Genomic DNA, 24,586 nt, shown 5'->3' on the forward strand with positions numbered 1-24,586 from the left:
TTTTGGAAGGTGTGTAGAATAGGTACTGATTTGTGTATACCCATATTTATTGCTTATATCCCAATATGTGTATATACAATAATATTTCAAATATTGTCCATAGATTCCCTTGGGTTTTCCCAGTAGAAAACTGTATAATTTATAAATAATGATATTTTACCTCTTCCTCTCAAATATTTATAAAACTTTTGTATTGCATTGATGAGAACTTTACAAACTGTTGAATAATATCAATCATAGTCATCATCTTTGCTTTATAGGTATTTCTCATTTACAGGGAACACCTCAAATGTTTCACTTTCAAATGAATAAGACTTCATTTTGCTTCAGATACATCCACATTTCATCCTGGGAATCTGACAAATATTACTATTCTTTTGTTACTTTCTTAATACTGATTTTTTTTTTTTTTTTTTTTTGCGGAACGCGGGCCTTTCACTGTTGTGGCCTCTCCCGTTGCGGAGCACAGGCTCCGGACGCGCAGGCCCAGTGGCCATGGCTCACGGGCCCAGCCGCTCCGCGGCATGCGGGATCCTCCCGGACTGGGGCACGAACCCGTGTCCCCTGCATCGGCAGGCGGACTCTCAGCCACTGCGCCACCGGGGAAGCCCAATACTGATCTTTTGATTGTGTCTTCCACGTATTTTATCTTCTCACTCATCATTTTTATCAATTTATCTTTTTCCTTTTCATCCTGATTTCATTTTCAGTAGCATCAACTATGCATTTGGCTCCTTCCAATAAGGAATTTAATCCTAAGAAATTATTATTAGTTAGTTCTTTTTTGTTGTTCATCCTATTGTTCTTTCATCTGAGTCTACTCCCTGCTTGTAATTTCCTGATTCACAAGGACCATTTCTTATGCTTTTGTGAAAATGTCTGTTTCTTGAAATTGTCTTCGGGAATCTTTGTCATCATTAATTGAGCTTTGTCTTCCTCTGAGCATTTTTAAGGGGAAAATAACATTCAGAAAGCTATTGAGGGACTTCCCTGGTGGTCCAGTGGTTAGGACGCAGCACTTTCACTGCTGTGGGCCCGGGTTCAACCCCTGGTCGAGGAACTAAGATCCCACAAGCCGCCAAGGGTGGCCAAAAAATAATAAAGAAAAAAGAGAAAGCTATTGAAAATAATATAATGAATACCTGCATAAGCATGACCCAGTTTCCCAGTTTTATCAACTCTTAATAATTTTTTCCATATTTGCTTCATTTTTTTTAATGTTAAAATATTACAGATATAGTTAGTGGTAGCCAGTCTCCAGGATGACTGGTCCCCGGTGATCCCTACTTCCTGGTATTCACACCTCGTGTAGTTCCTTCCTACTACAAGTCCCCTGTAGTTGCAGCAGGACTCGTCAGAGTGACCAATAGCATATGGAAAAAGTGATAATATACACTTCCAAGACTAGGTTACAAAAAGACTGAACTCTCACCTCTTTCTTTTAGATCGTTTCCTCTGGGGGAAGCCAGCTGCCGTGTTGGGAGAACACTCAGGCAGTCTGTGAGAGGCCCACAGCAAGGAAGCAACTGAAGTCTTCATCCAACAGTCAGTGAGAAGCTGAGGTCTACCAACAGCTAGTAAGTGAGCCTGAAGGCAGATCCTCTCCCAGTTGAGCCTCCAGATAAGACTGCAGCCCCAGTGCAGAGCTTGACTGAAACCTCCCCCTGAGACACCTGAACCACCCGGTAAACCTCTCCCAGATTCCTGGCCCAGAGAAAGTGTGAGTAATAATGTTCATTGTTTTAAGCTGCTAAATTTTGGGGTAATTCGTTTTGTGGCAATAAATAACTAACACACAGTTGAAGGCCCCTTAGGCTCCTCCCTCATCCAATTTCTTTTCCTTCCCAGAGGTAATCATTATGCTGAACTTGGGGTCTCTACCATTCTCCTGGATGTTTTTCCTACTATGATTTTGTCAACTATGGTAAAAAGATATCTTATAAATTAATGTTGAGGGGTTTAAAAATTATAATTACAAATTTTGGAACGTTCCATATAAATATGCAATTGTAGTTCAATAAATCATCTCTGAAATGAATAATAAAATCGGGAAATCTCTCCCTTCTTAATTTGGGAACTGCCTTGTCTAATATTACAATGAAATGTAAAGGAAAATCTATTGTTAATAAAAATAATAATAGCTGCCATCTACTGAGCACGTTCCAAGTATTAAATCTTTGTATAAACATATGAGCTTATACTTTTATTATCCCAGTTTAGGGATAAGAGAAAGGTTAAGTAACTTGCCCAAGGTTATACAGCTAGTAATTAATGGATTCCAAAGCTATTAGCTACTACCAGTGCTATTTATATAAGGTAGAAATTAAAGAGAAGGGAAAAGATCCAATTCACATAAATGTAGCTGTTAGAAGGTTCCTCTGCAAATGGCCATGAGGTCTAAGTTGATCATCTTAACTGCCTTCTTCCATCATTTATTCCCTGTTCCTCCTACCCTCAGCTGGGCAGGGGTCTATGCCTCGTAAGGAGACTCAAAACTTTTCTCCTGTAGGACCTGAGTTCTTGGTGGTCCTGTCTTTATTGGATTGCTGTACTCTCCCATTAACTGGGTCTTTGGGACAAGGGCACACTAAGATGTGCCCCCCAGTGAATCCTTGGATTCCAGACATTTCCTCTTTCCTCCACTAAGTAGCAGACCGTTTTCCCGTTGGTAATCACATCGTTCACCAAGGCTTAGTTCAGGGACTGTCATACCTGGGGCTGCTATAACAAAGTACCACAGCCTGCATGGCTTAAACCACAAACATTCATTTCTCATAGTTCTGGGGCTGGAAGGCTGAGATCAGGGTATCAGTATGGTTGGGCTCTGGTGAGAGCTCTCTTCCTGGCTCCCAGATGGCTGCCTTCTTGCTGTCTCCTCACACGTCAGAGAGAGAGAGACAGACAGACAGAGTGCAACAGAGAGACAGAGAGAGACAGAGACACAGAAAGGGCTCTGGACCCTTCTTCGTTTTATAAGGACACTAATCCCATCCTGGGGCTCCACCCTCCTGACCTCATCTAAAAGCCTCACCTCCTGATACCATAACACTGTGGCTTCTACCCATCGATTTGGGGGTAACATAAACATTCAGCTCATAACAGTGACTGCCCCCCTTCTCTGCCTATTGATTCAGCAGCCTGAGGAGTCCCAGATGGCCAAGGGGCAGCCTCAGATCCAATTGAATGGGGCCATGATAGTATTTCCTGGCCTAAAGATCTCTCCACCGGGCACTAGAACCTCTAGACCCACTGAGTCTCAGATCACTGTCAAGGAAAGCAAAAAGATTCTTCCAGGGAATTATTAGGGGTCATAGTGGGAGAAGCCACCCCTACCTCCTCTCCTTGGTTCCTGGACCTGCGCATTCTGGCAGTGTCTAAGTCCAGGAATGGTCGTGCTAGCAGAAGCCTTGCAGGCAAAGAAGACAAATCCATACCCAGAACACGTGTTTGTCCCTGTGAGGACGGGACGCTGTCCGCACATCCCAGTCTTACTGCAAACAAGGGATTATTGTTTTGCCTGTCAGGGTGCGACCCTCCCCTTGGAGAAGCGCCCTCTGCTGGCATTTCCTAAGATCTGCGTCCATGAGCATCCTCTTCTAATTGGTATCTATCCGTGTTGGTTCCTCACTGCTTTTGGTAGCCCTTTCTTCTCCTTTTATTTGAGGAGTTGCAGATATCTCCTAGTTTCATTGATGGTGTTGTTTGTGGTTCTGCTTCTCATTCCCCTTGTGCTTTTGTAGGACTTTTCGAGAGGAGTGGAGAAAAATGGCAACTTTACTGTAGTTTTTAATACTGAAATCTGGTAAAATTTAAACGTATGATCACTCTGAATGTTAATATCATTGGCTTGTATTTTAATATTAATTCTGGTGTACTTTCTGACATTCTTAAATGAGTTTTGAAAAATTGGACTAATACAATACTAATATTGTACCCTTTGACCCACTCCTCACGTTGCCCCTGAGATTGCTTGGGGACAAAGGAAAAATGATAAAAAAGGGGACAATTAGTAAGGCCCTAAAATGTTTTTCATGAGGTCCATCAATAATATAGTCATACCATCCCTGTTTGTCAAGCTTCTAAGGCAGTTCCTAGACAAGGGGCCAGATGATTCTTTGTTATGGGGCTAACCTGTGCATTGTAGGATGGCAAGGTTACCAGGTCTGCCCAGAAGTGCAGAAGGCTAAACGAGTGTTATCCCCAATACCTGCCACCCCAGTCTTAATCAGTGGTGGAAGAACGGTCTCAGAACTGTCTCAGTGGGCCATTTAAGTTTAATAGTATGAGCCTGGTTGATGATAACAATGCATCGTAAAACTTTCAGACGGAAGGGAGAACGTTTTGTGGACCGTGTGTGTGTGTGTGTGTGTGTGTGTGTGTGTGTGTCTGTGGCAATTTTAAGTTATTAGTTCTTAAAATCAGAACTTTTTAATGGAAGCAACTGGACCAAAAATGTGTCAGAGGATTTTGAGACTCATTAAAACAAAGTTGAATGAGAAAAAAAAAACAACCAGTCTACATCACCTAAAATCAACAGTCATGGTGGAACAATTAATATGGAATACTCAAAATAAAATGTACAACGTTTGTGCTGAGGATAGGTGCCGGTGTTTTGCATGGCTAGTTAGCATTCATGCCTCTTTTTCTTTTTACGGAATTACCTCTTCCCCTTTTAGGGAAGAATTGGTGGGAGGGTGATTCCTTTGTGGCCCCATGAATCAATGGGAGAAAGTTGGGCCAATTGTAAGCTTTTCCTGGGAAACTTGACTCTGGAGTAAGTGACCCTAGGATGAAGAAAACTATCAGAGGCACTTACTGCAGGTCTAGCTGCGTGACAAGGGGCAATGATGGCAGCAGTGGTGGCCTCCTGACAATTGTCCCTGGCTCTGAGAGTCACTGTGCTTCCAGCTTCTTGCTTTTGGGGGTCCATTGGTGTGTCCTTATTCTGGCTGGTTCCCACGACTGGTCCTCCAGTTTTGCCCCCCTGTTTAGTAAGCACTTCCCTTCCCCATGTCTTTCCAATGAATTCTCATTTGCTTTGCTTGGGTTGGGCTGGTTTGTTTCCATTGTTGGAAACAAGACGGAACTAGCAAAGGAGATTGAGAAATTGACTGGAGAACTGAGAAAAAACACATTTTTCTGGAAGCCTGGGAAAAGGGTGTGTTTCAAGAAGAAAGGGCTGGAGGCTTCCCTGGTGGCGCATTGGTTAAGAAGCCGCCTGCCAATGTAGGGCACATGGGTTCAAGCCCTGATCCAGGAAGATCCCACGTGCCGTGGAGCAACTAAGCCCGTGCGCCACAACTGCTGAGCCTGTGCTCTAGAGCCTGCGAGCCACAACTACTGAGCCCACATGCCGCAACTACTGAAGCCCGCGTGCCTAGAGCCCGTGCTCTGCCACAGTAGAAGCCACCACAATGAGAAGACCGCAAACCGTGATGAAGAGTAGCCCCTGCTTGCCGCAACTAGAGGAAGCCTGTGCACAGCAACGAAGACCCAACGCAGCCAAAAATAAACAATAAATAAATAAAAAATAAAATGAATTTCAAACTTCAGGTCAAAGTCAAGCAAGAAAATGACTGAAAGGTATTTCTTAAATTTGCCAATTAAGAGGTCCCTCTCCAGGAGGAGTGTGGCCGGCGACAGAGGAATGAAGAGAACATGGCAGGTGGAGGGAAGGAGACCCTGGGGACTCAGGAGCCGCCCTTGAGGCAACCTGAATGCATGGAGAGAGGTGCCCAGGACTCATGCCAGGTGCCCAGGACCAAGGGTGAGCTTTTAAGGACTGGAGAATCTGTAGAATGTTTGAGGCTCAAAGGAAACAGCCAGTAGAGGCAAACGAAAGACATAGTCAAGGGGGGAAATTAACGGGCTTCCACCTTCTGAGTGTTTACTAAGTGTCAGACAAGTTTCCTGAGGAGAGAGGGGTTCAAAGCAAAATCAGAGGGAGGGACTGGCCTGGGACTGGAGGAGAGACATCTCTTCATGTGAGACAGAAGAGGGAAAACACGGAGGAGATGATGGAGGTGAGGGAAGAGGAAAATGTGGAATTTGCATGGAATGACTTGAATGTGGGGTGTTCAGTAGGCATTGACTTCAGCCAAATGAACTATGGTGAATGAGTCACAAAACATCTGCCAGAGAGAAGGAGCTGGGCTGAGAGGAGAGGCTGTAGGAGAGAAATGAGGTGGGAGAGTGAGCTTGCTGGAGGCTGAGCAGGCCAGTCAGAAGCCCAGAGAGGGGAGGACGTGTGAGGAGTTTGTCCTGCCCAGTCCTCAGGCTGAGTATTGTGTACGAGAGCAATCTTGCCTTTGGACCACAGAGACATTGTCACTCTCCGTTGTCCCCAGATGCTGCCTACAGGTAGGAGGCAGGAGACAATGCAGCTCTGATTTTTTGAGCACCTACTGTAGCAAGGACCTAATGTGGCCGTCAGCGCTGAGGTACCAAGAATGCAGCTGGAAATTATGTCCTGGGCTTATTTATTTGTTAATGTGTTCCGGTTTTTAAATTCAGCCCTACATTCCTAATCTTAAAAAAGGTGGGGGGCGCTTCCCTGGCGATCCAGTAGTTAAGACTCTGCGCTCCCAATGCAGGGGGCACGGGTTTGATGGGTGGTCTGGGGAACTAAGATCCTGCACGGTGTGGCCAAAAAAGAAAATTGTTTAGGGGTTCTTTCTCTAATAAATTTTAATTTTGGAATAATTTCAGATTTACATGGCAGTTGCAAAGACAGAACAGAGGGCTCCCATATACCCTTCACTCAGTTTCCCCTGATGCTAACATCTTATATTACCATGTACACTTGTTACAACTAAGAAATCAACATTGGCATACTCTTCTCTTGGTAACTAAACTCCAGAATGTATTCAGATTCCACTGGTTTTTCCACTAACGTCCTTTATCTTTTTCAGACTCAAATCCAGGATACCACATCGCACTTAGTATTTAAGTTGTTTTTCAGAAGTAGGACTTATTCCTCGATATTCCTCTTGTACAAGTTTTAGAAGAAGAGTTTAAACTTTTCAAGCTAGTCAACTGAACCAGTCTGACAAACTTAAACTCTGATTGTATTTCTTTTATTACAGTAATTTGCAAATTAAATACACACACACACACATACAAACCTTATGTTCCAACTACAATTTGTTGTTCATTATACTTTAGGGGCAGAAACCATAAATTATATTTATTGTATTTGTATGTTTTAGCACAGATAAAAACACAGTTGCTTATATATTCTCCTTAGTACTGGAAATAAATGTTTGGACCCAGCACAGTTGAATCTGCTCACACACCCCTTGGGATAAGAATGGGGAGGAAGTTTTGCATGTGTGGCTGCCCATGATGAAACCCATTTTTAAAAGATAGAAAAAGAAATGATGCCATCTGTCCAGTTGGCAGTTGCTGTTTCCTAAGGCTTTTCTCTTTTAAAGATCAGTATAAACTAAGCAAGAGTAAATGCTCCCCTTTTGGGTCAGATTTTAGCTTTCACTTGCAAGTTCTCAATTCCAGTGCTGTTAGAACTCGGAGATGCATTTCCTAATTTGTAAATAGGATAGCCCTCGAGATCGCTGTAGAGAAAGCGAAATTACGACATTTCAAAATCTACTTTTGAGCTCATCAGGGCGTTTCTCTCCATCAAAATTAATATCCGTGCGACCCAGATGGGACTCGAACCCACAATCCCCAGCTCCGGAGGCTGATGCCTTATCCATTAGGCCACTGGGTCACCACGGGATCCGGGTTCTCACACCGTCCCCTTACGCAATGCCATCATCGCGCACCGCCCTCGCGCTCTGCGGCCTCCCTTCCGGCGGTGTGTGATTTGGGAGCCGCCCCCAGTGCCTGCAGCACGCGCCTGCGCACTCCTGCGCCCTCGACCCGTCCCGCCGCCAGAGCCTCCGCGCGCATGCGCAGGATCTGCCCCACCCCATTGCCCTGGCACACGCGGGCGGCTTTGGGTGTCTCTGGGGGAGCTGTTTCCTCTTGGGTTTTCGGAAGGGTCTCAGTCCTGGCAGTATACTAGGCGCACTTGGTGGGCGGGGGAACTCTAAACAAAATTCCAATGCTTGGACTCTCCCCGTTCTAATTCTATTTACCAGGGCGGTCCCGGGCCTCTGCATTTTTCAGAGTTCCTGCGACCTTCTTCTGGGGTGAGGTCCTACCGCATCCCCCCAACCTTCCCGTCCCTAACAGCTCCCTCCTTCCCTTTTTTCCCCTGCATTTATTCAAAGTACGTTAATTGGATAACATTATGTGCTGGAAGCTGTTGGGAGTTTGCAGGGTGAACAGGCTTTTCTTCAAATCTGCCCTTCTCCCCCACTCACCTACAAACATTTTTCTCCCCATCTCTTCTTTCCCTCCGAATTGAAGGGAAAATAAATATAACGAGGTCCCTAAATACAAAATAATACGAATTTTGTTTTGTTTTTATCTTAAAGCTAGGTCTTCGATAAAGATTTAGAGATTTTCTGGTTCCATGCATAGTATCTGTATGCTTGTTGCATATAAAGGTGCTGCATTTGTTATTTTTAAAAATACACGATTTCGTTTTCTTCTTAGACACATAATACCTGTTCATTTAAAAAATTGTATAAAATGGGGGTAAGCCAAACAAAAATTGAAATTGATTATAATTTTACCATTCAGAGTTAACCACTATTAACATTTTGGTGTGCATCTTTCAAATCTTATGTGTCAGTGTGTTAAGTGTCAGTTTTATTACCTGTGGATCCTGAGTCATCCAGGAAATGCTTTTCACAAAAACTAGGACATTATTAGTGAATAATAAATAATCATATAGCAACGATGGTGCAGAAGCAATGGTGGGTAAAACTGACACAGCGAATCAAGGCAGTGACACTAAGCAATAATCGTTATTCTTCACCTTTGTGCAGTGGAGGGAGGGGAGGGAATTTGGGCCAGCTTCACTTAAGAACATCCTTGATGACACTATAAGAATTATTAATTTAAATCTCGACCCTTGAGTACACATCTTTTTAATATTTTGTGGGACAAAATGGGAATTATGCATAAATCACTTTTACCACAGAATTCAATGGTTGTCTCTTGAGGAAAACATTTGTTCAGTGTTTGAGTTGCAGGCTAAACTGGCTGCTCTTTCAGTGGAACATAGTTCTTGAAAGAATGACTGACAGGTAAACTATAATTATTCAGACTTGGGCACACTTGGGTTTGCTTCTCTGGAGCAGCTTCACTCTCAGGCTCACATCATCAGAGCACGCAGTCCACTGGAAGAGAGGGGATATCTCACAAAAGTCTCAGTAAATATTTTACTGCATTGTGTTACATCTTTATCACCAAATTCCTGTGTCTGGCAGATGGAATGTACTGATTGGCTTAGGCCAGACAGACCCTCTCCTGAATCTCCATCCAAACTACAATAGGAACAGTTGGGGGTGTATGCTTTCCCAGGACAAGGTTGTATCTTTCAAAGGCAACTTTCACTTTTGACATTTTACTTCTGTTTCAGGTTATTTTCAGGTGCAAGCACAGAATAGTGGTCAGAGAGCACGGATCCTGGAATGAGATGGCCTGGGTTTGAATCCTGTCTGCCATTTACTCCTGTGCGAACCTGTACAAGTTACTTAACCACCCACTCTTCTGTGAAATGGAACAAATAATAATACTACCTCACAGAGTTGTGAAGATTAAATGTATTCATAAAGGTAGAACACTTAGAACAATTCTGGGCACATAGTACCCAATACTTGCAAGCAAAAGAAAACCCAATTTGGGGCTTCCCTGGTGGCGCAGTGTTAAGAATCCAACCGCTAAGAATCCACGTGCCAACGCAGGGGACATGGGTTCGAACCCTCCTCCGGGAAGATCCCACATGCTGCAGAACAACTAAGCCCGTGCGCCACAACTACTAAGCCCGCGCGCCTACAGCCCGTGCTCTGCAACAAGAGAAGCCTGCGCACCGCAACAAAGAGTAGCCCCCCTAGCCGCAACTAGAGAAAGCCCACGCACAGCAACAAAGACCCAACGCAGCCAAAAAATAAATTTAAAAAAAAAAGAAAACCCAATTTAACGAGCTTAAACAACAAAGGAAATGTATTGGATGATGTAATTTCAAAGTCATATAAGCAGCTTTCTGAGGTAAGGCAGGCTGTTGATCCTGGTTTCTCTACAACTGTCTAATTCAGATTTCTAGGACTCACATCTCTCCGTTCAGAAGAATAGAGCCTGCTTTCCAACCTCTAATCATTAAACAAAAGGCACAGGCTTCCCAACTGGATGAATTTAGGTCACATGACTTCCCCAGAACCATTCACAGTAGCCAAGAGAATGCCTTGTAGTGACTGGTTTGGAGGTGAAATCCTTCCACATTTTTGCATTTAGGGAGATAGGATTGTGCTGATTGGTTAGGTGGGAGTAGAATCAACCTCCTATGACTCTCATAGCTGCTACACAATGAGTGAGGCTGGCAAAAGTGCCTGCGAGAAGGGATGAAGATAATTGTTTGAATTTATCTATAGTAAAAAAATAAGCCAATACAGCTTTTCTTAAAAATACCCTTTTCAGAATACAGAAAAGTTGCAAAAAGACAACAAAGTGGCCCATAATCCTGAGGTTCTGATAACCATCATTGATGCTTTTTTAAAAAGTACAAGAAAATACAAACATTTTATTCAGAAATGTATAAAATATAGCATAGATCATTACTATAACAATTGACAAAATTTGAACACAGACTATAAATAAGTAATCGCATCAAAGTTCAGTTGTCTTGAATTTGATGATTGTGGTGTGGTTATATAATAGAATTCTTACAAGATATAAGCCGAAATATTTAGGGGTAAAGGGACATGATTTCTCAGACTTGCTCTCAAATGGTTCAAAAAGTAATATGTAAAAGCCGTGTGTATATATATTTACATAGAGAAAGAAATAGTAAATGTGGCAGATGTTAACATTTGGCAAATATGGATAAAGATTTGCAGCTCTACTGTATTTGAAATTATTAAAAATAAGACTGGAGAAACAGGCATAATAAATCTTTTGTTACCATATTTATGCCTTCTATGCAGTCTTTTGCATGACGCAAGTTAAACAACAACATCAACACCACCTAAAAAATGCAGCACATATCTGCCTTACCCCTCCCCTCCTTGATGGCCAGAAACCCCGGCCAAGTTCCTTCTGAGTCCTATCAGGGGAAAAATGCATAGCAATATATTTCTATATCAAGATTTTGAAAGAGAATTATTTTGGGAATCATTTGTGGTACTTGTTTAAGGCAAACATCCAGGGAAACTACCATCCACCATACAGGCATAAACCCACTGCTAAAAGCCAACGCTCCAGGCATGGCTGACTGGGAACTGGCCCTTCGCGCTGCATGCCGGGATCTGGAGTCTTTCTCCTCCGAACTGCAAGGCGCTCTGGGATAGCCCGGCCTCTCCCTTATCTCGCGATGCTATCCTCTCTTCTTCGGGGCCCTCTGACCCCCGCCCCAACGTGTTTTTCAAATCCACCAATGGGCGCATAGCGTAAGCTCGAACCAGCCAATCGGAATGCGGGGCCACCGGGAAATTTAAATCGCGCCGGCCGGCTGCTCGAGCCACACCGTCCTCTGGCTGACCGTGGTGGACGTCTTGAGCGCAGTCGATCCGCAGCCTGTGCGCCCCGCACCGCCTTCTGTGGAAGCTTGAGCCGGCTGTGTAGGTACGAACTGAGGCCGCAGCCCGGCCCGAGCGGCAACGGCTGGCCCGCAAGGCCGCGCTCGGATTGCAGGCGGCGGGAGGGGAGGCCCGGGGTAGGTGCCGGGCCTGGCTTTGGCCTCTCTGGTTAACGAGGCCTCGGGGGCGTAGTTCGTTGGCGAGACGGGCGTTGCACGATGCTTGGCTGTAGGTCTCGAGGCCCTCCGAACAGCCGCGATTGTCTTTGAGAGAGAATCAGAGTGAGGCCCGAGGAGGAAAGCCTCGGTAGGGGGCCCAGCGCCTCTGGCTCCTCCTCCGCCCGTTCCCGCTGCTGCTTCCCCGAAATGGGGTCGGGGCTGGGGGCGTGGGGCAGGGGAAGGGACTGGAGATGGAGGTGGCAGTTGCAAGTTCTGTCTCTTAACACGTAGGCCCAGGTTTGGTTGTGTCACAATTTCGTAAAAGAACAGAATGGAATTAAAGGTAGCCACTTGTAAGGAAGACTTTTACTTTTGTGCTCTCTTGGAGAATGCTCTTAAGTAGCTGAGTTTGAGTGAAGCACAGCTGATAATCAGCCTAATTTAGTGGATTCGCTCAGAATTTCTGGAAATGAAAATGTATGCGAGATGCTGAAGATGCAGAACTGCGTCGCAGGTGTTCAGGGTGGGTGGGCAGGAAATTTTATGAAAGACTCCACAAAGTAATGATGAATCCGATTTTAAAAAAATTTTCTGACGTGGAGAATGTACCTGTTTGGGCCTTTTAAAGACAGTAGAGGCTCCAGAGGATCGGAATTTATGGCCCCTAGGACATAGATTTTAACTGTAACCTCATTTCCCCTACTTTGTCTTCAATTAACTATTTATAGATCCCATATAGAGTTTAGAGGCACACTGTCCGGTGTGGTAGTCCCCAAACGCATGTGGCTAGTCTGAATTGAGTTATGCTGTAAGCTTAAAGTCCCTGCAAGATCTCGAAGAAAAAAGAATGTAAAATATCTCAGTAATTTTTTGATGTAACGTGTTGAAATGAGAAAATATATGTTGGGTTAAATAAAATATGTTACTGAAGTTAATTTCATTTTGTTCCTTTTTGCTTTTTTAAAAATGTGGCTACTAGGAAACTTAAATTTATGCAGCCTGCATTATATTTCTGGTGGACAGTACTGCTCCAGGAAGTTATCAGCCCTTCAGAGGGGAGGGGCCGAAGATCATTTGGCCAAAGCTGTTTAATAGTGCTGAAAAAGGAAGTTCTTCCTCTCACATAGAAATGTAGACTCAATATGTGTTTGATAATTCCATTAATGCTCATCTTATTGCACAACAAAATGATAAAAGGGAATTTTTTTTCTCTCCCTCATCTTACAGCTTTCTCCCTTTGTCTCATAACCATGTCCACCAATGAGAATGCTAATTCACCAGCTGCCCGCCTTAACAGATTCAAGAACAAGGGGAAAGACAGTACAGTGAGTACCTTCTGTTGCTTTCCTATGATATTTTTTAAACGGGAATATATTTGGAAAGGGGGTCAAAATTTTGAGCGAATTTGAAAAAGTGCCCTCACTTGGCAACAAAAACTGATTGTAATAGGTGAGATAATATGTTGCCTTTTCTCAAGGAAATGAGGCGGCGCCGAATAGAAGTTAATGTGGAGCTCAGGAAAGCTAAGAAGGATGACCAGATGCTGAAAAGGAGAAATGTCAGCTCTTTTCCAGATGATGCTGCTTCTCCACTGCAGGAAAACCGCAACAACCAGGTAAGGATATTTTAGCTTATGAATTACGGTAAACCCAGAAAAATCAATATGGGGCTTTTCTTAGAAATTTAAATTAACATTCCTAGCTTTGTGGTTTTAACTATCAAATGTGAAGATCTGTTTTTGTGTGCTCCCCGGCAGTAATTCTGATGGGTTGTCTTTTTCCTGCCCACCCTCCGAAATCTACTGAAGCTGATCCTAAGGTTGTCTTTAGCTCTGATCTCCCTTCAAGTTTCCCTGCATTTTCAGTTGCCAGCTCATACCTTGACCTGGCCATTTAACTTAATTGAAAGTTAATCATGTCCAGAACCATCTTATTTCTACCTCTTTCTTTCTCTTTCTCTTTCCCTTCCTTCCTTCCTTTCTTCTCTATTTTTTATACTTGTCACCAGCTTTATTCAGGTCTTTTTCCTCAGTACTGAAATACTTTCAGTAGTCTCCTAATTTTATCTTTCCCTTCATTCTGTGCCACATACTACTTACCTAAAAATTTTCCTAAAATTCTGCTTTAAACATCTTAGAAACTTTATGGTTTTAAATCCTTATTTTTTGAAGGTTTTTTGTAAATTAGACCCATCTTAGATTTTCAAATTTATGTATTTCATCTTTCAAAGATATTGGGCACTTTCCTACTTTTTTTCATGTTATGCTTTACTTTAGCGCTCCGTATTTTATCAGTTTTTTTTTTTAATTGAATTCCACCTATGCGCTATTTCTCGAGTTTTATACTCAAATCCCATCTTCTCCTTATAGCACTCTTTGGTTAGCCTAACAGGAAAAATGCTCCCTTCTCAGAATTCCTGTAGCACCCCATTCTGCACCAAAAAAGGAGAGTAAATTCTGTATAACACTATATACATATAACACCATATATATATATATATATATATATATAGTGTTATACATATAGCCATTTATTATATGGTTGTTTGCTTGTCACATTTTCCTTGTTAAGTTGTAAGCCTATAGGGAGAAAGGGACACTGTCTTTTTGAGCTAACTGTAGCATTGGTTCTCAAAGCAATGCTACAGTTAACTCAAACCTATGATCACAACCTATACATTTATATTTGTAACACTACTATGGAAATGAATAGATAACAAACTTAGATATGAAAAATCCCAGCATATCTAAATACAAGTGATTTAGACTAAGGTAGGAATAACCTTCACAGTGCTCTAATTCATTTTTTTAAAGTTGTTCACAGCTACTTTATCTAGTGACTAAATGCTGGGATACTCCATTACTTGAGACTTTGTTTAATCATGACACCAAGTTTGAGAATTGTTCTACATATTAAAAATGAATATTTCATTAACAGGCAAATTTTAATGTAGGGCTAAACTCTTAGTAACTGATTATAAACTTAGGGTTGGGATTTTATTGTTTGTATTTAATCCTTTTTTTTAAATAAATTTATTTTATTTTATTTACTTTATTTTTGGCTGCGTTGGGTCTTCGTTGCTACACATGGGCTTTTCTGTGGTTGCAGTGAACAGGGGCTACCCTTCATTAGCGGTGCTCGGACTTTTCACTGCAATGGCTTCTCTTGTTGTGGAGCACGGGCTCTAGGCGCGTGGACTTCAGTAGTTGTGGCACACAGGCTCAGTAGTTGTGGCTCACGGGCTCTAGAGCACAGGCTCAGTAGTTGTGGTGCACAGGCTTAGTTGCTTTGCGGCATGTGGGATCTTCCCGGACCAGGGCTTGAACCCGTGTCCCCTGCATTGGCAGGTGGATTCTTAACTGCTACGCCACCAGGGAAGTCCTATATTTAATCTTGAAAATGATAATTTGCAAAATTAATTCCATTTTCTTGTAGGGCACTGTAAATTGGTCTGTTGATGACATTGTCAAAGGCATAAATAGCAACAATTTGGAAAGCCAGCTCCAAGCTACTCAAGCTGCTAGGTAAGCCTTGTCTGCTATAGCATGGGTAACCTAAGAAATCAGCCTTTTTACATTTTTTGGTGGGAGAGTGATGAGCAGGTGGTGTGGGTAAAGTAAAGTTTAAGCCAGGCCTAGGCCTATTTTCATTAGAATCTTCCCTTAGGAGGATGTAAAATTTTCTGTAATTGCCTAAATTCCATCTACCTCTAGTGATAATCACTGTTAACCTTTTGGTGTACTTTTTAACAAAATTACAAAGTTTTTGTCGGAGTGGCATTTCAAGTCTGTCAGGGAAAGGAGGAATTATTCAGGAAGTGGGATTAGCTATCCCTAATAGCTAATGGGAAGGAGGTGCTATCCCATTTATTTAGAATGGTCCATCCATTTAGGAAATAAATATATGTAGACTCTTATCTTCCACCATACACAAATATTTGTGATATCCATAATAGAAAGGATTAATAATTTCTGTAGCTTGACAGTGTGGGGAAAAGCAAATCCAGTTGACAAATGATCATGGAAAAGATGTTTAGCTTCATTAGTGGTCAGAGAAATGCAAATTAACAATGAGAGTGCAATGCTATCAGATTTGTCAAAGTTTTTAAAAAGTGATAAGATCTAAAGTAGATTTCTGCAGAGATGCAGAGAGAAGGTTCTACATTATTGGTAATATCTCAGTTTTGGAAAAAAAGTAGTTTACGACGCAACTTATGGTAGCGCCATGCAGCCAGTCTGCTCAGCTCCTCTTAAATTCCAGAATGTCTCAGCATTTAGTGCTTTACTGTAAAAGGTTGTTTAAAGTTCTAAACTCTTGAGTTGCATTTTAAATTGTTTTTTTATATGAATGTGTTTTGATAATCACCTTCAATTTTTGTTTCTCTTTTTGCTTACCCTTAGGAAGCTGCTTTCCAGGGAAAAACAGCCCCCTATAGACAGCATAATCCGGGCTGGTTTGATTCCAAAATTTGTGTCCTTCTTGGGCAGAACTGATTGTAGTCCCATTCAGTTTGAATCTGCTTGGGCCCTCACTAACATTGCTTCCGGGACATCAGAACAGACAAAGGCTGTGGTAGATGGAGGTGCTATCCCAGCATTCATTTCTCTGTTGGCATCTCCCCACACTCACATCAGTGAACAAGCTGTATGGGCTCTAGGAAACATTGCAGGTACTTGGATTTAAGATTCTTTTGACTTGAGTGTCTTCAGTCATACTGAGGTTAGTAGAAGTGCCTTGTCATAAGTAATAGTGACGTCTGTGTTGGGTTTTGAACTTACTTGCTTCCAGTGCATATAAGGGGTGGAAGTGGCATCTAATTTAAGGAATTTCTGAGAGTGTTTTCTTTGCTTCAAGACACTGGTGCACTCAGTCACTGAAATTGATGGTGCTAAACAAGCAGTTACGGTTAACTTTTGCCTTTTTTTTTTTTTTAAAGGTGATGGCTCAGTTTTCCGAGACTTGGTTATCAAGTATGGTGCAGTTGACCCGCTGTTGGCACTTTTGGCGGTTCCTGATTTGTCATCTTTAGCGGTAAGTTACTTAACATACATCAAGTTATTCATTGATTCTAATTTTCCCACCTTCTCAAAAAACAGAGCACTTCATTGCATTTTTCTTTTCCCCTAGTGTGGTTACTTACGTAATCTTACCTGGACACTTTCAAATCTTTGTCGCAACAAGAATCCTGCACCCCCCTTAGATGCTGTTGAGCAAATTCTTCCTACTTTAGTTCGTCTCCTGCATCACGATGATCCAGAAGTTTTAGCTGATACCTGCTGGGCTATTTCCTACCTTACCGATGGTCCAAATGAACGGATTGAAATGGTTGTGAAAACTGGGGTTGTACCCCAACTTGTGAAGCTTTTAGGAGCTACTGAATTGCCAATTGTGGTAAGTTAACTTTCAGGTGAGAATATAAACTCTAAGGAGCATAATCAGTTGGTACTAATATTGACATATTGTCTATTTTAGGCCATATAATGAGCTTCTTACTTGTCAAAACTTTTAGGGTATAGAGATTTTGAGCAGTGCTGGAAAAGATAAAGGATAACCGCCAGCGTCAACATTTTTTTCCTTTTCAGACTCCCGCGCTAAGAGCCATAGGGAATATTGTCACTGGGACAGATGAACAGACTCAGGTTGTAATAGATGCAGGAGCACTTGCCATCTTTCCCAGCCTGCTTACGAACTCCAAAACTAATATTCAGAAGGAAGCTACGTGGACAATGTCAAACATCACGGCTGGCCGCCAGGACCAGATACAGCAAGTTGTAAATCATGGATTAGTTCCATTCCTTGTTGGCGTTCTCTCTAAGGTAGTGAAGTCTTAGGACTTAATAAGGGATTGTTAGTGTTTATGGACAGGCACTTGGTAGATTCTTAATGTACTAATGTAAAGTTGTACTTAACTGCTTTTGCTAAATAATAGTCATTTCTTTTACTTAAGCTTGGATAGAACCAGTTGGTAGTTTTAGTCACCGTTTTTCTAGAACAGTACTTTTGGAATCTTATTTTTATGACCATTCTGAAATAAACCTGTTTCCTTATGTTAATTAGGCCGACTTTAAGACACAAAAGGAAGCTGTATGGGCTGTGACCAACTACACAAGCGGCGGAACAGTTGAGCAGATTGTATACCTTGTTCATTGTGGCATAATAGAACCGTTGATGAACCTCCTAACTGCGAAAGACACTAAAATTATTCTGGTTATTCTGGATGCCATCTCAAATATCTTTCAGGTAAGTCTTAAGAAGGTGGCATGTGCTTGAATTTGGACTTGATAATTGGTTTGCTATGAAGGTGACTGGGGTGGGGGCAGCTGAGCTTACTCAGGGGGCCACAGAATCAGAGAGACATTTATGGGGGCCACACTCTTGATAAAAGGTGTGACAACGGATTGTAAGAGAGATAAAGGAGATGACAGGTGAATGATGTCACCTGAATTGAGGTCAGGTACATATGTGGACACTATTCATACCTATTTATTTTGTCAAGAGTTTTTAATTCCCCAGTTTCATACTGAATTTTGGTGAAATTAAATTTGAATGACCTAGTTAATTATATTTTTCTTCTGGTTCCGTTCCTAATTGATCCAAGCATGCTAGCACAGGGCACTTGTCATAGTGCTTGGTGGTAGGTAGGTCTTACTCAACAACTTTAAACTTCAGATTATGGAAATTTGTACATATCAAAGTTGAGTTTAGAATAATGATCCCTAGTGTATCCATCACCTAGCATAAATAATTGTCAACATTTGGCCTCTTTTTCTACTCACCTTACCTAAAATTTTATTTTTTTTTAATTAATTAATTTATTTTTGGCTGCATTGGGTCTTCGTTGCTGCGTGCGGGCTTTCTCTAGTTGCGGCGAGTGGGGGCTACTCTTCGTTGGGGTGCGCGCGGGCTTCTCATTGCGGTGGCTTCTCGTTGTGGGGCACAGGCTCTAGGCACATGGGCTTCAGTAGTTGTGGCATGTGGGCTCAGTAGTTGTTGCTCACGGGCTCTAGAGCGTAGGCTCAGCAGTTGTGCACGGGCTTAGCTGCTGCACGGCATGTGGGATCTTCCCAGACCAGGGCTTAAACCCGTGTCCCCTGCGTTGGCAGGCGGATTCTTAACCGCTCGCCACCAGGGAAGCCCTAAAATTTTATTTTGAAGCAAGTAAGTAATTTCATTTTTAAAAATTTATGTTTCTTCTAAAAGTTGGGAACTTTAAAACATATTTAGCCACAATGTCATTCTTACACCTAATAGGTTCTTGATATCATCAAATAATCTAGTCCAGGGAATTTGTTTTTACATACCGTAGGCCCTCTTTACTCTTGGACAATGGTTCTCTTCCTTGACTACATACATTTTGGGATTATCTGGGGTGCTTTTACACTAGTAATTTCCAATTCCCATCACAGACCAATTGAACCTGGATATACCGTCATTTTTAAAGTTGCCGAGGTGATTTTGATGCACAGAAAAGATTGAGAACTATACTATGATCGTTGTGGCTGAAGGCTACAGAAGTAGTTGCTAAGAGCAAGTACAGGTCTGATTCCCTTGAATTTTTAAAACATGTAAAATGTAGATAAAAATGGAGATAGTTTTATCTCATAGGATTATGGAAGGAACTGTTGTGTTTATTTCTGTCTGATACATATTGATAGTCAAACATAGACATTGTTTCCTTCATTAAAACAGAACATTCAAAGTTTAAGCTACTAAACTTGGAAATTTTTTTTTAGGCTGCTGAGAAACTAGGTGAAACTGAGAAACTTAGTATAATGATTGAAGAATGTGGAGGTTTGGACAAAATTGAAGCTCTACAAAACCATGAAAATGAGTCTGTGTACAAAGCTTCATTAAGCTTGATTGAGAAGTATTTCTCTGTGGAGGTGAGTAAGCTGGTAATGTTAATAAGCACTGGGAAAATACACACTTAGGATTAAGCCCGTAAGATTTTTTTTTCCTCATACTTCTTTAATGAGCCCTGATAAATACAGTAAAATATTAGTGTAAGTAGGAGATGACATACATATTTGCACCTTTAATGTTTGGCTTGATGATAATACCATCTTTGTAACTTGAGATATTAAAAAGTCACCAATTTACTTTCGAATGAAAAGCCTCACGAATCTTAGAATATCTTTTTTGTTGTTGTTGTTTAATTTATTTATTTGGTTGTGCTGGGTCTTAGTTGCGGCATGCTTGTGGGCTCCAGTTCCCTGACCAGGGATCGAACCTGGGCCCCCTGCACTGGGATCGCGGAGCCTTAACCACTGTGCTACCAGGGAAGTCCCATGAATCTTGGAATCTTGAGACTAAGTTTGTGTAGGAGTTGGAGAAGTAGGCCGACCCCACAGCCATTCTCTGGCCTAATCTGTTTTGCTCTTGCCTACTGCAAAGTGACAGGTTAAAAAAATCTCTATTTTTCTGTTAATTGTAGAAACTTTCTTTAAAAATTTTTTTCTTTTAGTATTATAATTTTTTATTGAAGTATTGTTGATTTACAATGTTGTGTTAATTATTGCTGTACAGCAAAGTGATTCAGTTATACATACATATATATTCTTTTTTGTGTATATTATTTTCCACTATGGTTTATCATAGGATATTGACTATAGTTCTCTGTGCTGTACAGTAAGAACTTGTTTATCCATTCTATGTATAATAGCTTACATTTAACGCCAGCCTCTCACTCCATCCTTCCCCTATCCCCCTCCCTCTTGGCAACCGCCAGTCTGTTCTTGATGTCTGTGATTCTGTTTCACAGATAGGTTCATTTGTGTTGTAGTTTAGATTCCACATGTAAGTAATATACAGTATTTGTCTTTCTGACTTACTTCACTTAGTATGATAATCTCTAGTTGTATCCATGTTATAGTAGCATTTCTTAACCCATTCAGAATCTTCCCCTCTCAGGCAAGTTCAGTATCCCTCCCTCTGCTATTTGAGATATTGAAGTGTGTTTCAGGATTAAAGGTGAAATACACAAATGAAGACTTTAAGAGTGAATACCGTATAGGCATTATGCTAAGTGAAATGAGTCAGACAGAGGAAGACAAATACCATAAGATCTCTCTTATATGTGGAATGTTAAAAAACACACACAAGCTCATAGATATGGAGAACAGATTGGTGGTTGCCAGAGGTGGGAGAAATGTGTAAACTTTTTTTTGTTTTTGTTTTTAGCCTAAATAAATTGAGATAAAAGAAGAAAAAAGTAAATATAGACTTCTAGGCAGCTACCTCTTAGAAATGTGCCATATTTATGGGATTATATTGTTTGTTTTTAAATACTTCCAGGAAGAGGAAGATCAAAATGTTGTGCCAGAAACTACCTCTGAAGGGTATACATTCCAAGTTCAGGATGGCACTGCTGGGACCTTCAACTTTTAGATTGTACATCTGAGGCATAAAGTTGTTTGTTGTGTACTATGTTTGGTAGAAGTTTGTCTTACTGTTTCTCTACTAAGAACTCTTTACACGTGGTTTGTCATTGTAGCACTTTTTACAAAGAAACTATACTTGAACAGTTCCAAACTGTACATACTGTATGAAGCTTCTCCTCTCAATGGGTTTCTTATTTCTTTGTGGAATTTCATATCTTGCAGTGTCCTGTAAATAAAGATTAAATTCCACCCTTTTCTTTACTTCACCATGCCGATGTGTTACTTTCTAATTTAGAGCTCTTAAAGGCTGCAAATGAAGGGGAGCTGAATTGAACGGATGTGACTCTAACCAGGGGTGTAGTTTTGGTTGCAGACATCATTTAATGTAAGGTTTGTTATGTCATCAAGGATACAAGATTGATAACTTCCTGCCCACTTCTGAATTCTGGCTTTGCTCCAGGCTGCTTCCCCTCTTGGTTGGTGAAAATGGCCATTGGCACTTCCAGTCTTCACATCCATTTCACACCAGTCAGAAAAATTTTTTTCACAAGTTTTCACCAAAGAACAAATAAAATTTCGCAGAAGCCCTGAGCCAATGTCTTCTCAAGGCTTACTGGCCAGGGAGATGGGATAAAAATCTTAAATTTAATCATAAATTTCTCCTGGAGCTACAAGTGGAATTCATTCCTCTGAAATTTCAAGGCTGAAAGTGGTTTCAAGGCTGCACCTTGGCATCAACAACTGGGAAAGTTTAATTGGTAAGGGGTGGGGTTGAAATAGTGTACTTAAGTTTTTAATTTAATCCCCAGGTGCTCCATCTGTGCAGCCTGGGTTGTGAAAGCCACTACTTGAAAGAGTTGCTATGCTGTTAGCAGAAAAGGAAGGGGTTGGGGGGTGGAGTGTTAGCTACAGTATCCGAGAAGTCTCAGGAAAATGCATCTTTAAAGTACAACTGTTAGTTTCTGCCTTTTTTTTTTTTAATTTATTTTTGGCTGCTTTTTTGACTGGTGGAAAAGTGATGAGCAAAGCCTCCACTGCCTTTTTCCACCACCGAAGATAAAAGCTGGGACTTCCCTGGTGGCACAGTGGTTAAGAATCTGCCTGCCAATGCAGGGGACATGGCTTCGATCCCTGGTTGGGGAAGATCCCACATGCCGCGGAGCAACTAAGCCCGTGCACCACAACTACTGAGCTTGTGCTCTAGAGCCCGCGAGCCACAACTACTGAAGCCCATGTGCCTAGAGTCCGTGCTCTGCAACAAGAGAAGCCACCGCAGTGAGCAGCCCATGCACCACAACGAAGGGTAGCCCCTGCTCTCTGCAACTAGAGAAAGCCTGCGTGCAGCAATGAAGACCCAACGCAGCCAAAAATAAATATTTTATAAAAGCGGGGGGGGGGGGGGGTGGGAGGGGGAGGAGGAGAGAAGTAACCAGACTGCGGCTCTGCAGCCTGTCCTCCCTTCCCTGCCTACCTCGTGCTCCACTCCCCTTTTTCCCTCCCCTTTCCCCAGCATAAGTCCCTTCTTGGTTGCTGCATCCAGAAGTCTTTCACTTGAGAAAATGTGGAAGTAAACCTGGACATCCTAGGCTTTTGCTTTAAGGTAGGTGGAGCTTTATGGCTTTAAAGGGACTAGTGTAATACACACTTTGATAAGAGTACAAGGCCTGGATTTGTTAGCGTAAAGGCATGACTCAGTGAAGTAATGGACGGGAGGCAGCTGATTTCTAAAAATACATTTTCATATTTTAGATAAAATTCTTAACATACTAGTTTCCTTGGAGTTAAAATCCAGAGAGCCATTTGTATGTTCTTATTGAACTTAACTGGATAAAATCTTAGGTATTTTTTGAGGTTTTATATTCAGCTTGATTTTAAAAAGTGATAAAACACTGTACAGCCACCAATTTTTCCCTCTTTCATAAAATGTCTAAATTGCTTTTATTAATGCACTACATTTTTAAGCTAGCAGTTTTAAATGTCTAAGATTTTAATGATCTTTGCCTATAACTGATTTTTTTTTAAGACTAGACCTTTGTTTTATTTTTTTATTTTTGTTGTGTTGGGTCTTCGTTTCTGTGCGAGAGCTTTCTCTAGTTGTGGCGAGCGGAGGCCACTCTTTATCGCGGTGCGCGGGCCTCTCACTATCGCGGCCTCTCTTGTTGCGGAGCACAGGCTCCAGACGCGCAGGCTCAGTAGTTGTGGCTCATGGGCCTAGTTGCTCCGCGGCATGTGGGAGCTTCCCAGACCAGGGCTCGAACCCGTGTCCCCTGCATTAGCAGGCAGATTCTCAACCACTGCACCACTAGGGAAGCCCTGTTTGATTTTTGTATTAGTTGTAAGTAAGGGTGGGAAGGTAACACAGAATTTTAGTGAAATATAAAAGTAAAAACTGCAGACACTTATTTTGCTTGTTGCAAAAATCTTTAAAAAGTTAACGTTATTGGGACTTCCCTGGTGGTCCAGTGGTTAACACTATGTGCTTCCAATGCAGGGGGCTGTGGGTTTGATCCCTGGTTGGGGAGTTAAGATCCCACATGCCACGCAGCCAAAAAAAAAGTTAACATTATCATTAGAAGATTGAACGTCAGTGTTAAATATTTCCCGGAGTATTGATTCTTTTTTTTTTTCTTGGCTGTGTTGGGTCTTCTTTGCTGCGCGTGGGCTTTCTTTAGTTGTGGCGAGCGGGGGCTACTCTTCGTTGCAGTGCACGGGCTTCTCATCGCAGTGGCTTCTCTTGTTGTGGAGCACGGGCTCTAGGTGCGCGGGCTTCAGTAATTGTGGCACGCAGGCTCAGTATTTGTGGCTCACGGGCTGTAGAAAGCAGGCCCAGTAGTTGTGGCTCACGGGCTTAGTTGCTCCGCGGCATGTGGGATCTTCCCAGACCAGGGCTCGAACCCATGTGTCCTTCACTGGCAGGCGGATTCTTAACCACTGTGCCACCAGGGAAGTCCCTGATTCTTTAAATTGCTACATTGTATCTTGGCTTTAAATCGTATCAAGCAACTTAACTATTTTTAGAATTAAGGTAGGAAATAAACATTCCTTTTCTTACTGATGTTTGATTTTTTTCCGTCCCTCTCTTCAACCTTTCTGTGGCTGCATCACTGAAAAGAAATTCTGGATAATTTCTTGTTACAGTAAATCCTCATTGTTGAATAGGATTTTTGCTTCAGCATTAGGCCTCTTAAATTGCTCTTGTTTATTCATTTATTTATTTTTTTGAGCTTCTCAGAACCAAGAATTGAAACCAAAATTGTGGTCACCAAAGTGGCAGGTTCCTTTCCATTAGCAGTGGAAGCAAAGTCTTCAGTTTTGTTTGTATGGGCAGTTGGAAACCTTGTGAGCTACAGGACCCCAAGTTCAGAAGGCCATTAAGGAAAGTGTAGCTGGCCACTCCTTCCCTC

At 42.0% G+C, this 24,586-nt stretch overlaps 1 protein-coding gene across 1 annotated transcript; it reads left to right on the forward strand.

The window, feature by feature from the left end:
* Positions 1-11,573: 11,573 nt before the first annotated feature.
* On the forward strand, positions 11,574-21,426 carry KPNA2 (karyopherin subunit alpha 2). The gene is made up of 11 exons (XM_082678877.1): positions 11,574-11,691; positions 13,031-13,128; positions 13,281-13,418; positions 15,238-15,326; positions 16,203-16,471; positions 16,739-16,833; positions 16,930-17,193; positions 17,385-17,618; positions 17,860-18,042; positions 19,536-19,685; positions 21,097-21,426. Exons 2-11 carry the CDS (start codon positions 13,054-13,056, stop codon positions 21,187-21,189), a joined length of 1,590 nt encoding a protein of 529 aa, XP_082535003.1. The 5' UTR covers positions 11,574-11,691; positions 13,031-13,053; the 3' UTR covers positions 21,190-21,426.
* The last annotated feature ends 3,160 nt before the right edge of the window (positions 21,427-24,586 follow it).

The sequence above is a fragment of the Grampus griseus genome, assembly GCF_964374135.1.
Source record: "Grampus griseus genome assembly, chromosome: 20".
Lineage (NCBI taxonomy): Eukaryota > Metazoa > Chordata > Mammalia > Artiodactyla > Delphinidae > Grampus > Grampus griseus.

Excerpts from the sequence above, each read along its gene's own strand:
- KPNA2 (XM_082678877.1), top strand. The coding sequence starts at position 13,054 with ATGTCCACCAATGAGAATGCTAATTCACCAGCTGCCCGCCTTAACAGA. Across the intron at positions 13,419-15,237 it reads AGGAAAACCGCAACAACCAG|GGCACTGTAAATTGGTCTGT; the intron begins GTAAGGATATTT and ends ATTTTCTTGTAG. Across the intron at positions 16,834-16,929 it reads CTGATTTGTCATCTTTAGCG|TGTGGTTACTTACGTAATCT; the intron begins GTAAGTTACTTA and ends CTTTTCCCCTAG.